Source organism: Cariama cristata, unplaced genomic scaffold (genome assembly GCF_000690535.1).
Source record: "Cariama cristata isolate BGI_N322 unplaced genomic scaffold, ASM69053v1 scaffold40799, whole genome shotgun sequence".
In the NCBI taxonomy this organism is placed as follows: domain Eukaryota; kingdom Metazoa; phylum Chordata; class Aves; order Cariamiformes; family Cariamidae; genus Cariama; species Cariama cristata.
Window position 1 is genome coordinate 18,660 of NW_009638235.1, and position 12,990 is coordinate 31,649.

The window sequence follows — 12,990 nt, forward strand, 5'->3', positions numbered from 1 at the left end:
CAGGGCAGCGCAGGACACTTCTCCATCAGGAGCTCCACGTGCCTGCGGACTCTCCTGTGCTTACGACCCCTCTCTGATAGATAGACAGAAGGTCTCCATTCTCCACCATGGTGACCGAGGGCTCTGTGTAACCTGTCTGCAGAAGAACAGACCTTCACAAGGGGATCACGGTTCGTTCTTTGGCCAACAGTCACAGATGTGCCAAGCTGCACACTGCTGAGCTGGATCAGCTGTTGCAACATCACCTCCAAGCTCCAAAATGCACTGCAAGAACTGGTGGTCTCTGGGAGCAGATCTCACCTCAAGCCCAGCTCCCTGGCTTGGGTCTACCTTTGGGAGGTTTGCACACCACTGGTTTCTGGTTGCTTAGTTTAATGTAGGTGTATAAAATTTAACTGTATTAAAGCCCTTCTAAATCCTTAATGGGCTCATTGAATAGAAGTAAGATTCAGAAAGAGGAATGACTTTGTTTCTATTAGTGAACTATGCAAAGACGTCTCCATGACTGATTTGAATGCTGTTTTAGGGCGTCTATGGGCCAAGAGCATACATTGCAACCCAGGGTCCTCTCCCCACTACTGTCATTGACTTTTGGAGGATGATTTGGGAATATGAAGTCCTGGTAAGGTGCAGATTTATATGCCTACTTTTTTTTTTTTTTTTTTTAAAAGAAAAGTTGTCCATCCATCCAGCCAGAAGTCCTTTTTGACTAAGCAGACAGTGGGAGTGTCAGGGTTTTACTCCAGAAGTTGTGTGAGCCCCACATCCTTCCCGTGAGCCTCCTCCACACTCAGGAGTCTGCTCGTGGCTGTCTCTGCGTTCGGGGTGGGAAAGGTCCTCGCACCCAGGCTGCGGATGGTGTCCCGAGTGTGATTTGCCTAGCATTCCGGGACTCTGGGGAAGGCAGCTACAGAACTTCCTTGTTGCTGATAAGTACCCACAAGGGATGAGTTTGATTTTGCTGCCTGGACAAGAAACTTGCGTTCAGAGTTTTCTAATGAACTTTCTTCCTGCAGATTGTGGTCATGGCTTGTATGGAGTTTGAAATGGGAAAGGTGAGTAACGTGTCAGAGGTGGCCTCTGCTGTGATACTGCCAGGGCAGAGTGGAGAGATGTAGATTTTTATTAAATGTTATTAGCGACAGTGAGTTTCTGTTTGATATGAGCTGTTTCTTGAGTCTCCAGCTGCCTCCAGCTGCAGATTCTTAAACCGTTTCCAGTAGTGTAGCTAGCCTCTTTGGAAGGGAAAAAACAGCAATGATGGCTCCAGGAAAGAGGAGGTTGGAGATGGCCAGCGGCAAGAGCCGGGCCCCCTCCCAGCATGAGTTTTGTCCTGCAAAGCGAGACAGGAGGCAGTACGGGTGGGCCGGTGGTGAATAACTAAACATGTCCTGCTTCTCATAACAGAAGAAATGTGAGCGGTACTGGGCAGAGGTGGATGGCTCTCCCCTGCAGTGTGGTCCTTTCTCTGTCGCCTGTGTGAGTACCGCTGCCGCAAGCACCATGTCACATCACGTGTGGTGGAAACTTGTGTCATGAACAGAAAATGTGACTCTAACTTCTTTTTCTGCAGGAAGCTGAAGAGAAGAAAAATGAGTATGTGATTAGGACTTTAAAGGTGACCCTGAATGAGGTAAGTAGGAAAGATCAAGGCAGGAAATGCATCTTGGCTAGCTTTATTATATAAATAATACATTAAAATATGGCACTCTGTGCAGAAAATTTTACGCTGTTTAGCCTGCTATTTTAAATTTGACAGTAGCTGAAGGAACAAAGAAAGTGAAAAATTAATTAACTCAAACCTCAATTTTTGAAGCTGTTATCAGTAGTGGCAAATCAGACCCGGGGTAAGTGAGGCCAACAGGTAACATCAAGGATGTCATGAAATGGCAATGCTTCTTTTGTAGCAAGAACAGTTGCAAACTGCACCTCTAACCTTTGCCTACTGATGCAGACGGGACTGGAGATGTCTGCAGCACGCCCGCTTCCCCTTGCCATGCTGATGTCCCAGTTTGTGCCTGCAGGAGCTGTGGCAGCATTCCCTCGGTGGGGGGGGCGGGCAGCATCCCCTCGGTGGCGCGGGCCGGCCCCGGCCCCTGCCAGCGCTCTTCTCCTCTTGCAGGAAATCCGCACCATCCACCAGTTCCACTATAAAAATTGGCCGGACCATGACGTCCCCTCGTCCATTGACCCCATCCTGGAGCTCATCGATGAGATTCGCTGCTACCAGCCGGATGACAGCATCCCCATCTGCATCCACTGCAGGTGGGTGAGCCGTTCACTGGTGGGGAAGGGCTGCCGGCCCCACGGCCCCCCACGCTCTCGCTTCCAGAGTGGCCGCAGCAGGGGGGGCAGCCGGTGCAAGCCTGCAGCCAAGCTCCTTTCATAGGAAGTCCTAAGGCAAAGGTGTCCTCTGAGGACAGCTAGCACGGCCGGGTGGTAGGAGAGGAGATGGGTAGCGGCAGGCCAGCAATAGCATGTGTAGTTAAGAGACCACGCCAACACTAGGAATGTCCACGTGTGGGCTGGTCACCACAGGAGGACTGCGAACTGTTTGCAGGAACATGAGATGTGCCTTCCAGCCTGCAGCAGAGAAGTGGGCAAGTGGAGCCTTACGTGGGGCGGGTGAAGCTGCAGCAGGGCCGTTGTGCAGGTCTGCACTCTCTGCGATGTGGGACGGGAGGGTCACATGAGGCTGTGGATTTTTTTCAAATATCCCTGTCAGAAAATATAGCATGCCCATCCTCTGACCTCTGCTAGCAACCCTGCTGTGACTGTCATTGCAGTGCTGGCTGTGGGAGAACAGGCGTCATCTGTGCAATCGACTACACCCAGAAGCTGCTGAAGGACAGAGTGAGTATCAGCGTGGTCTGTGTCTTCAAACGGCGCCTGCGTGCAGCAGCGCTGCATTTTTCTGTCTTCCCTTCGCCTTCTCTCTCCTCTTACTCTCCCTTTCACCCCCCTCTGACTAGATGCAGATGTATTTCAGAAGACAGCCATGAATGGGAACTCCCCATAGCCTGACTGGAGCGGTGGCCAAACCATTCCCATTCCCAATTTGTGCTCCTTCTCCCTCTTTAAGCTCTGTGTCACCCATGCACTGTCTGTTGCCGTTGCTCCCCTCCCCATCCCAATGTGAACTGCCCCCAGCGCCTGTACCGATGGGGCAGAATCCTCGCTCCCGCTGCTCCCTCTGGCAGGACCTTCAGATCACGGAGCTTGGCTCTGCGCTGGCCTTCAGCCTTCAATACGACTTTACTGTCTATATCTGTCTCTCTGCACTTGAGCATCAGAAATCCAGCATTTCCCAACTACCACCTTGCTTTACTCTGACTCTTCAATAAAAATGTATGTGAAGTAATCCCTGGCCTTGCGGCAGGTTGCCGGGACTCGGAGTGGCTGCTTTCTGTACCACAGCAACCCTGAACCCGTTGATCGGGGAAATCAGTGTCTTGTCCTTCGTGCTATTCACAGCTGCTACCAATGCTGTTATAAAAAAGGGTATTTTCTGTGGAGTGCAAGACAGGAGGGAGGAGGCAAGCTTGTTCATAATAAAAAATAGCACTTTAAGCAGGTCTTTGTTAAAAATTTGTGCAATAACAGGCCTGAATTTTGGACACCGCTCTAAACTGCGTCATGACTTGGAAACTGCTTGGAATTAGACCTGTCTGCAATTTTTCATCTTTTCTCTTTCTTGCAAGATCGTTCCAGTGAACTTCAGTATTTTCAGTCTGATCCAGGAGATGCGCACGCAAAGGCCTTCCATAGTGCAGACCAAGGTACGTGCAGGAAAGTTCGCCAACCGGTATACGCTCCCTACTTCAGCTTTCGCCCAGGAGGGTTTGCGATAAGGAAACGTAGAGCGGTCGTGCTGCTGGGAACTGGGGCCTGTAGATGTTCTGTAAGGTCCCTTTTCTGAACAGAAGAATGATTTTGCAGAAATTAATGTGGTAGCTGGCCATTTCCTTGTAGACAGCTAGAATAGCTTCGTGCTCGCAGTCTGGTCAATTGAAGGCTCACACTGTGAAACAAGGGACGGTCCAGGAAATAAAGTGGGAACTCTTCTCAGCTGAGATAGACTGAAGAGGAAGCTTAATGCAGAACAGCGTTGTTTGTGCAGCCAAAAAAACCCCAAATGGTTCAGTGTGAACCCTTTGAAAGCTGTCACTTCTACCTCGTCTGAGAATTTACCCTGCCAATGGACCAGAAAGTGGCAGCTTCTCTCAGGGGGTGATGCTTGATTTGGGTAACAGGTGACCATTTACAAATACTGCAGGTGCTGGCTCTCATGCCTGTTTTATTTGTCTGAAATGCAGGAGCAGTATGAGCTGGTTTACGATGCGGTGATTGAGCTCTTCAAAAGGCAGATTAAAGCACTCGATGCCCAGGAAGAGTCTGCTGCTTCTCAGGTAAAAGTCCCCAGGATAAACACACTGCCTCTTGCTGCCTCGGGCATGCGAGCTCTAAGCCAGATTCCTACTGCAAAGACCAACTCTGCAGACCTGGAATGAATCCCCATGTTTTCTGCTACCCTTGATGCCCAAACTGAGCCTCTTTTCAAGTTAACCTGTGAGAATCCAGCTGTTTCCCTGAATGTGCAATGCTTAGCACAGGATTTGGCCCCAAGAAAGAGCTAAATTTTCTTTGGTCTCCAAACCATTTTCTATATACTTTTATAATTGTTTAATGTAATGCGTGAATAGAAAAACACCAACTTTCCACAGTGGCGGCTGATTTCCTTGTGGATGTGCCAACGAAACTTGTCTTCATGGAGCACTTGCAAGCGACTGAGTGACTTTCGCTCTAGGTTGGGAAGCTTGGGTGCCCAAGGCGGTATGGCTGACAGCGTTCGTTTGCAACATGGTGGTATTCTAGCGAGGGAATGAGCATTACAGCCTGTCTGTGGGAGAGAGTAGGCTAAAATACTTTGTGAAAAAACATGTCAAAGTCTTTCAAATCTGATACACCTCCGAGGAAAAACAACGTGGTCTTGGTATGAAGTTGCATATAAACAGGAGCATCCAAAACATCTATGGTTAAGCTTTTCTTTGCTCTTGCTGTTCTTCTGTGACTGCTGGCATGAACCTTACCTTTCCTGTGTAGCTGTCTGCAATCTGGCTGAAGTAAATGCATTGCCGTTCTTAGGCAAGCGCTGAAAGGTTACAGTTAGCTTATTTTGTCAGAAGCTTTTTTCTAAAGAATTGGGAACAGGGTCCTGCGATGGGACTTGTGCCTCACCTTTGCCATAGGATTTGCAGGATGTTCCAAGGCAGAGCTGAATGAGAAAAGAGCTGGGAAGAGCCTCTTTCTATATGTTGTGGACAATCTGTAAGCAAAGGAGATGCAAGACTAGGTTGACACAAAATGCAGAAAACAGTTCAAGTCCGGATGTGGTTTTGTAGCTCCTGGCCAAACATCTCTCCCACCTAAACCTCGCTGCCCTCCGAAAGCCCTTTGCAGAGCATGGGGGATGGTCATGTGCTGAAGTGTCACAAATTAAACCAGTGCCCCACTTCCCAGGCCGAATGCCCACCTGGCGTCCTGAAGGCAGAGTTGTCGGTGCAGGCTGCTTTGCAGGTGGTTGGAACAGCTGGACGGTCGTATGGCTCGCTGTACTCTCGTTTCAAAAAGGTGCTGACAGGAACTGCTCTTCCGGAGGTTCTGTCCTGTTTTCAGCTCCAACTTGGTGTTTTCACGTTGGTGCTTGTCATTTCCAAACTGCAGTAATAATTAAAAGTAGTTGGCACAACTTCCAGCTCCTGAAATAGCACGCTTGTGTTCTTCGCATTCTTCCTCCTCACTCTTATTTTCCAACCTTTTCTTTCACTAGGTACAAGCAAGGCATTCTGTAGCCAAGCCACTTCTGGCTCCAGAGGAAGATGCTGATTCTCTGAGATTACTAACCTGGTAAGGCCATAGCACAAGTATCCTCTGGGTTAGTATTTTCAGTCACCTGTGTGATTTCAGGAAGATGCACTTTTTTTTAACGTGTGCTTTGTGACACACTTCTGTTTGAATATTGAATTTCAGTTGTCAGCAGGATCTGCAGCCTCCCTTGAGTCCCACTTTAACTCTGATGTTTCTTCCTAACATAATTCCTGCTCTTCTCACTGATGTGTCTGAGACTGAATCTCAGCCTCCTCCCTGCATGTCATTATCTGTTCCCCTCTTCTGCCCTTGGGTCTGTTTCATGTTGTGCTTACATGGTGTTTCACACATGAACTGAAAACACATCTCAGGGCAGTATAAAAAGAGGCTCCTGCACATGGAGATGCCCCAGTGCTGCTTCATTTCAGCCCTCTGCCCGGAGCTGTGCACCCTGCAGGGTGTCCCCAGACTGGTCCCATCTTTCATCTGCATGTACCACTCCAGTGCCTCTTGCTGTAGGAACAGAAAGCCTGAGGAATCTAGCTTCCCGACATGGGCAGCTTCAGAGGGTGGCAGGATCTTTCTGTGGGCATGTTTTGGTTTGTAGTGTTTGCTTTCTGTAAATAATTTTGCCTTTTGGTATAGTTTACCTGGGTAAGGGGCCTCCTCTGTTCATCATTTAATGGTGTTCAAATGGGGCACCAGGGTGCACAGTCCTTACGTGAGCTCCTCGCTCGAGGCTGAGCCGGACTCTACATTCCTGGGGGACAGATCTGCTCTTAGGAGCAATGTTGTGGGGCCTTGTTAGTAGGCTAACAGAGATTTCTGAGTACTGGTTGGCTTTGACTTCACATCACAGTGCTTTATTGCAGCTCAGAGCAAGAGGAACAGGATGTGCATCAACATCTTCCTCCGGTGGTACAAAGCAAAGCATGCCTGACATCGTTGTCTGCCACAGGAGTACACGACAGCTCTGGATGTGGAGTCCCTCCCATCAGACAGGCCTTCTCCTTTGGCACTCTGAACTTCATCAACTACAGGAAGGCAGCTGCCGCTGAGAAGTGGGGTGCTGGGGATGCTCTGCAGAAACACTGCAGTTTGGAGTTCAACAGCATCTCTCCTGGGCAGCTGCTCCTGAACCTGGAACCGAAGGGAGCAGTCAAGAGAGGGCCTCATGGCAGAGCAGCTCTGACACGGACTGCATCGACCCCTTTTGTGCTAGCGCAGTGGGGAGAAGACTGGAAATTGGATGGAGGGGATGCAAAGCCTGTTTTGAGTTCACAGTTTCCAAATGCCTGTTACTCAAGCTTTCAGGTGAAGAAGCAGGACGGATTTTCCCCTGTTGAGCTGACCCGCTCAAGCCGAGATGTGGATGGCCCCCTGAGCTGCAGGAACAATGGGCCATGTCCTTACCCTTACTTCTGCTCAGCAGAAGACCCCTACTTCTCTTCACTCTCTCCAGATGACCCCGTGCCCCCAGAGTTTGCCGAGAGCTCTGTGGAGGGGCAGGATACACTTCTTCCTTTTTGCTCTGTGAGTGCCCCACTGCAGCCTGCCATGGGCAGCCCCCCACCACCCAGGCCTGTGTCCCACCACGCTCCCCTGCTGACCGACGAGAGGACATCCTCCCCGAGTAAGTGATGCAGCACTGCGACCAGCCGGCCTTGGTCACTGCAGATCGCGGCGTGCTGGAGGGGGTGGCAAGTGTTGTCCTTTGGCGTCCAGGCAGGGCTGTAGCTGCTCCTCAGGACTGCGTTCCTGTGGGAGCTGAGGGAGCAACTGGTTTCATCCTCGCACTCGTTTCATCCTGGCTTAAATTTTTCCCATAAAAATAAACAGCATTTTTTGGAACAGCATGATTTTGAGTTTTGCATTACACAGCTGCTCTGGACTACTGTGTCACCTCGATATGGCTCTCACAGGAACGCAGGGATTGGTGATCATCAATTCCTAAATCAGGGTGTTCCAAGAAGCATTAAGAAAGCTCCTAGAAATGGTTTTCTCTGATGATCTAGTTTCGAGGTCAAAATGCGCTCCTTTCTGCAGAGTGTTGTGCAGGGGGACACTGACATCCCACCGAGACTGAGAGAACCAGGACTTCTACATTAGTGTGTTGCTCAGATTTGTAGCCTTCAAACCATCACCCGCCATATGAAGAAGGTAGAATTATTCCTTGGTCTGGTCAGTCCTGGCCCAGTTGGACATTTCTCGTTGTCCGCAGCTTTGGCATTTGCTCAGCTTTGTCGTTCTCAGGCCCTTCAGCATTCAGTGTCACAAAAGTATGCTTGTTATCTAGATACTAGAGACTCTCAGAAAGTTATGGGAGCTGCAGCACAAGCCAAGCAGCAATGGTACCGCCAGCTGTGGAGCTTGGCTGCGTGCTGGGGTTATGCTCATCGTCTTCCCCTGTGCAATGGGGATTCTGCTGCCGACACTGCTGGAAGTCTGCCCTTGGGGCCACGTGGCTAGCGGCAGGTGAATTGGTGCTGAGGACCATTTTGATTTTTAATTACGTTTAGGGGTGTTTAACCATCCTCTCTGGTGCGTGGTTGGGCAAGAACAGTCAGGTTTCAGAGTCTCTACAAAGGTCTGTATTTCTCCTGCTGTGTCACGCCATGCAGGTGATCTGTCTCTGTCTCTCCAATTAGCCACCCTGCCACAGCCCGGTGATGATGATCCTCCACCCCTGCCCGAGCGAACCCCCGAGTCCTTTATTGTGGCCAGTGAATCTGGTAAGTGCATTTAACAAAGCAGGGGGCTGAGAAGTGCTCTGAGGACTCTTCCTATGTTTGTGCGGTACCGTAGCGTCCGGCAGTGCCTTTGTACTGGCTGCCTCAGATGAGAAATGACCTCTCTTGTGTTCAATTGTTTCTAGGACAATTTCCTCTGGCCGCTTCTGATTTCCAGCTTCCAGCCAGAGATACAAATACCAGAACTTCTTTGGAGTGGAGTGGTGAGTCTCACTCAGAGGTCTTTAATGAGTCAGTGAGCCTGAGACCATGTAAGGTAAGTGGCTTTTCATCTCTTCTCCAGCACCATCATTATGACAATTTCCTTATCATGTTTCCTTCTGTGAGAAAGACCCTAGTTTTGGCACTGTGTACTTTCCATAAATTATTTCAGGGCTCAGGACTAGAAGGAAGATGTGGTCTCAGTCAGGCTCCTCCTTATCAACATCTACTTTACTCCAAACTTTATTTTTTGGGGTCCTAAATCCCATACAAGGTAGTAAATATATTGTCCCTCTTTTAGAGAAGGGATAATGAAGACAAGAGGTTAGTGGTCTGCTGAGGTTCACACCGCCCTGTGGAACAGGCAGGAGCTGAACAAAATTTAGGCATCTCTTGATCATCCCATAGTTGAATTATACCTTTGTAAAGTGAAACAATAAGGTGTAAGTCTATCTTCCATTACATGAGCACAGAGGTGTGTGTGGGATGTTGTTTTCACATAACATCATTTCCTTGTCCTCTCTGGCTTGCTTGTGTGCATTTGATTGTGGAAATTTCAAATACCTTCCTTGTTTTTTGTTTCCAGAGCGTGAAGCTTCGGAGCCCACAAGCAGGTATAAGTTTAATGCTTGAATAAACTATCTTTGGAAATAAGGTCTGCTTTTTACTGACGCGGCTTTACCATATTTAGTGAATGTCTTTAGGATCTGTGCTCAGTGCAACGGAAATTTTGTGTTGCTAACACTAAATTTAGTTCTGCAACTAAATAGTTCTAAACAGAACTAGACAGTTCTGCAACCAAATGAACTGGTAGTTTTATATTTCCTAATCAGCTCCTGCCTTACCCTCTACATGATGATGTTCCTTGCAGCCTCCTCAGGCTGAGGGTTGTCACATCTTTTGCTGCACGTTATGTGTTTCCTTTGAGACAAGCTGGTTAGAGTGCTGTGGACCTCTCTCTCTCTCTGATTAAAGCTAGGTAACAAACTCTTTTATCTTTGTTTTGTTAGAGACAACCCGGGATCGCTCGAACTCTCCTCCTCCGCTTCCTGAAAGAACCCCGGAGTCATTTGTTCTTGCTGATGCAGCAAGTAAGTGATGAGTTTTTTTCTTGGCACGTAACTGAGATTTCATACTTAACCTGTAGAGAGCTGAGGAGATCATGGTCCATTTGTTCAAACCATTACTGACATGAGTGCCGCAGTACTTAAGTGCAGGAGAGTTCAGCAGACATAAAGAAAGTAAATGCAACTAGAGGACCTGCTAGAAATTTCTAGAACTGCTGCATTAGAGGAAATAAAAAGCAACAACAAAGCACTTAGAAATAAGTAGGAGGATTCATGAATGACCACTGAAAATGTTCTGATGTATGTTCCCAGGTCTGCAGCCTGCTGCACGAAATTCTACGACGAGTCCTGCAGGCTTTGAGAACAATGCTTCTGAAACATCGTCAAAAGAGCCTACGAAATGCTTCAGGAGAAGCAAGGTAAAAGAAACAAGACAAAACAAAAACTATTCAAAATGAAGACAGTGAGAAGAAATTGTTCCCGCTACAGCTATTGCTACTTTCTCACTACTAACCTTGTGAAAATTGCCTGCCACTCATATTTAGGGCAAGGAAACAAGACTAATAAAAGTATTCTGTTGTAGAACCGCACACAAACCCACTGTCTGCACTAGGAGCAAAGTAACAGAGCCATACCCGTGTGAAGGGTTATGCCTCGGCACTCTGTCCACCTGAAGTGCCAGCTTCCTCTTGGAAAAAGTTCCTCAAGTGGAGTCTGAATTCCTGTGTAGGACAGACTCTGCTCGTCACCAGCCTCCTCTTGTTGTGGCCCTCGTTAATTATCCTCATGAGCAGTTGTACTTCGGGATGTTATGGTTGGGCAGGAAAGCATTTGAGGAAAACAGCAAGAATAATACAAACTAGAGGCATTTGGGTGGGCTAGAAAAAAGCCCGAGACAAAGTGAATTGCAGAAGTCTGCGTTTCAGTCTCAGCTGCTAGGCACAATACTTACGAGATGTGATACCTTTACATTCATCAGTGAACTCCCTTTATCATAGTAGCTGATCCACTGCTTGCTACATTTGTTTCCAACAAGCCTTCTTTTTCTTTTTTTTTCCTTTTTTTTTCTACAGAGCTTGAAAATATTGAAAAATGTGAGAAAGAGTAAGTCTTTCAGGCTAATGTGCACCTTCCTGATGGCTTTAAGCAAGTATATGAAGAAATATGTGGGATTTAATTTTCAAGAACCTGAACTTGTCAAATGTGAAACGCCCTGCCCGCCTGCCAACTTTGGAGTAGGCCGTACAAAGCTGCGCTGGCCAGTCGAGTACCATCGCATCTGGATGGCAATAGTTGTGTTAGGAGTATCATAAAGATGCCGTGGTGCCCGTGTAGTACCCTTTTGGTACCTTGGGGACACCTCCAGTGTACCCAAATTACCAAATTCTTCAGGTCATTCAAACCAGTGTTGTGGGACAAATACTTTAAAAATGGGGTATAGGGGTGCTCCTGGGAATGTGAGCCCCATCCTGGATTCTGCTGAGTCTATTTGGAGCATAAATAAGGAGTTTCTCATTAAGTTCCCTTTGATCTAAAATTAAAATGCTTGTATTCAAAACAGGGCTGCTAAAAACTGTCTAAAGCACTTGGGAGCAAACGTTTTCCCAGTGGATTGCGCTGCAGTAGTACACTCGCTCCCTGCTATGAGCAAATAATGTCATTAAAACTGTGTGGCATTCAAGCTCTGCTAGTGTGGAAAGTACTTAGCTTTGTCCTGTGCTGAAATAGCGTCCGTGCATGCGGCAGTAGGTGTTTTGCCGTAGGTGTGTCCAAGTGCAGCTCTTCAGGGAATTACCATAGTGACTAAATGCTTCAGTCTAACTTTTTATTTCTAGGCATCTGTAGTCCATCTTCATTGACAAAACCATCAGAATCTGCCCCGTCAAACCATTCGAGGTCTTTCCTTAACTTTGGTATGTTTTTCTCTTTGTGTTTTGGTGTAGGAAGTACCTGGGTTTTGAAAGTCTAAATACAGGTAGCAGGCGGAATGTTAACAAATTACAAACATTACAAAGAAGGCTTGCTATTTATTAAACATTTACAACTTTATTCAGAAACTGTTTAACAAACAGGTGAGGATGGAAAACACAAACCCTGAAACCTATTCTGACAAATGTTTCTCGGTGTGTGAAGTGTCTGAAGCATGTATTTGGCTTTCCTGTATCTGAAAGCCTTTATGTGGCAACAGAGACAGCATAAGACAAATAGAAAGCTGTAGCGCTGCCACTAGGCTGCTGCCTTAGGTTGTGTAATACAGCTGAGGAGAAATACCGTGTTTTCCATTTTAAACTCTTCTACTAGAGAGTAGTCATTTATTAGATTAGGCATAAAATCTAGTTATCTCAATATTCATGCTATAACGACAGTATTTGTTGACAGACTGATTGATAGACTGTTGATAGACTGTTTTTGCACCAGTTGACTTATAACTACAGGATGTTGCTTTAAATCTACCATATCTTAAAGTTCGGGAATGAACTGAAAATACAAGTATTTTCAAATACGGTATTATCTTAAGGAATTACATAATTAACATCTATAACATACAGAATTTGTTGCATTAAAAAATAATAATTTCTTCCTAGGCTTTGCAAATCGATTTTCAAAACCTAAAGGACCAAGAAATCCACCACCAGCATGGAATATTTAGATATTTTATAGACATTTTATAAATTTGGCATTGCATATTTGTGAAATCCTTCTGATATGCCTTGAGTGCTCATCCCAATAAGGCTTCCATCAAAATAAATACATCAAAAGCTGTTGCATGGTATTTGTAGCTCAGGCCCTACTTGCACATTCATCAACTAAAGTTTTAAAGTAAAGAAGAATATAAAAGTACCAGCAGCTAAGCACTTTCAGTTAATTTACAACAGGATGGAAACTAAAAGTGCGAATAGATATTTTATCCTAAGGAGGGATACATTTTTGTTGTGTTTTGGAACATTTTCACTTCAAAATGATGGATTTGAGCTTTCTGAAACAAAGAGATGATAGGAAGTAGTAGTGAAGACTACTGAATGATATGGAAGGCCAACGGAGCAGACTAAAGCAGAACAAGACTCTAGATCATGGAGACGCAGCATTTGTGTAACTTCACTCAC

General features: G+C 46.8%; 1 protein-coding gene across 1 annotated transcript in view; it reads left to right on the forward strand.

The window, feature by feature from the left end:
* PTPN22 (protein tyrosine phosphatase, non-receptor type 22 (lymphoid)) overlaps positions 1 to 12,536 on the forward strand; it is an 18,218-nt gene extending 5,682 nt beyond the window's left edge. Inside the window, exons 4-21 of the mRNA XM_009708635.1 lie at positions 527 to 622; positions 1,017 to 1,055; positions 1,408 to 1,479; positions 1,574 to 1,633; positions 2,123 to 2,265; positions 2,787 to 2,853; positions 3,702 to 3,779; positions 4,317 to 4,409; positions 5,831 to 5,907; positions 6,741 to 7,501; positions 8,490 to 8,600; positions 8,744 to 8,874; positions 9,406 to 9,433; positions 9,830 to 9,910; positions 10,199 to 10,305; positions 10,960 to 10,990; positions 11,722 to 11,799; positions 12,472 to 12,536. Of these exons, the coding sequence (XP_009706937.1) occupies positions 527 to 622; positions 1,017 to 1,055; positions 1,408 to 1,479; positions 1,574 to 1,633; positions 2,123 to 2,265; positions 2,787 to 2,853; positions 3,702 to 3,779; positions 4,317 to 4,409; positions 5,831 to 5,907; positions 6,741 to 7,501; positions 8,490 to 8,600; positions 8,744 to 8,874; positions 9,406 to 9,433; positions 9,830 to 9,910; positions 10,199 to 10,305; positions 10,960 to 10,990; positions 11,722 to 11,799; positions 12,472 to 12,536 (2,118 nt within the window). The remainder of the gene's footprint in view (positions 1 to 526; positions 623 to 1,016; positions 1,056 to 1,407; positions 1,480 to 1,573; positions 1,634 to 2,122; positions 2,266 to 2,786; positions 2,854 to 3,701; positions 3,780 to 4,316; positions 4,410 to 5,830; positions 5,908 to 6,740; positions 7,502 to 8,489; positions 8,601 to 8,743; positions 8,875 to 9,405; positions 9,434 to 9,829; positions 9,911 to 10,198; positions 10,306 to 10,959; positions 10,991 to 11,721; positions 11,800 to 12,471) is intronic.
* The last annotated feature ends 454 nt before the right edge of the window (positions 12,537 to 12,990 follow it).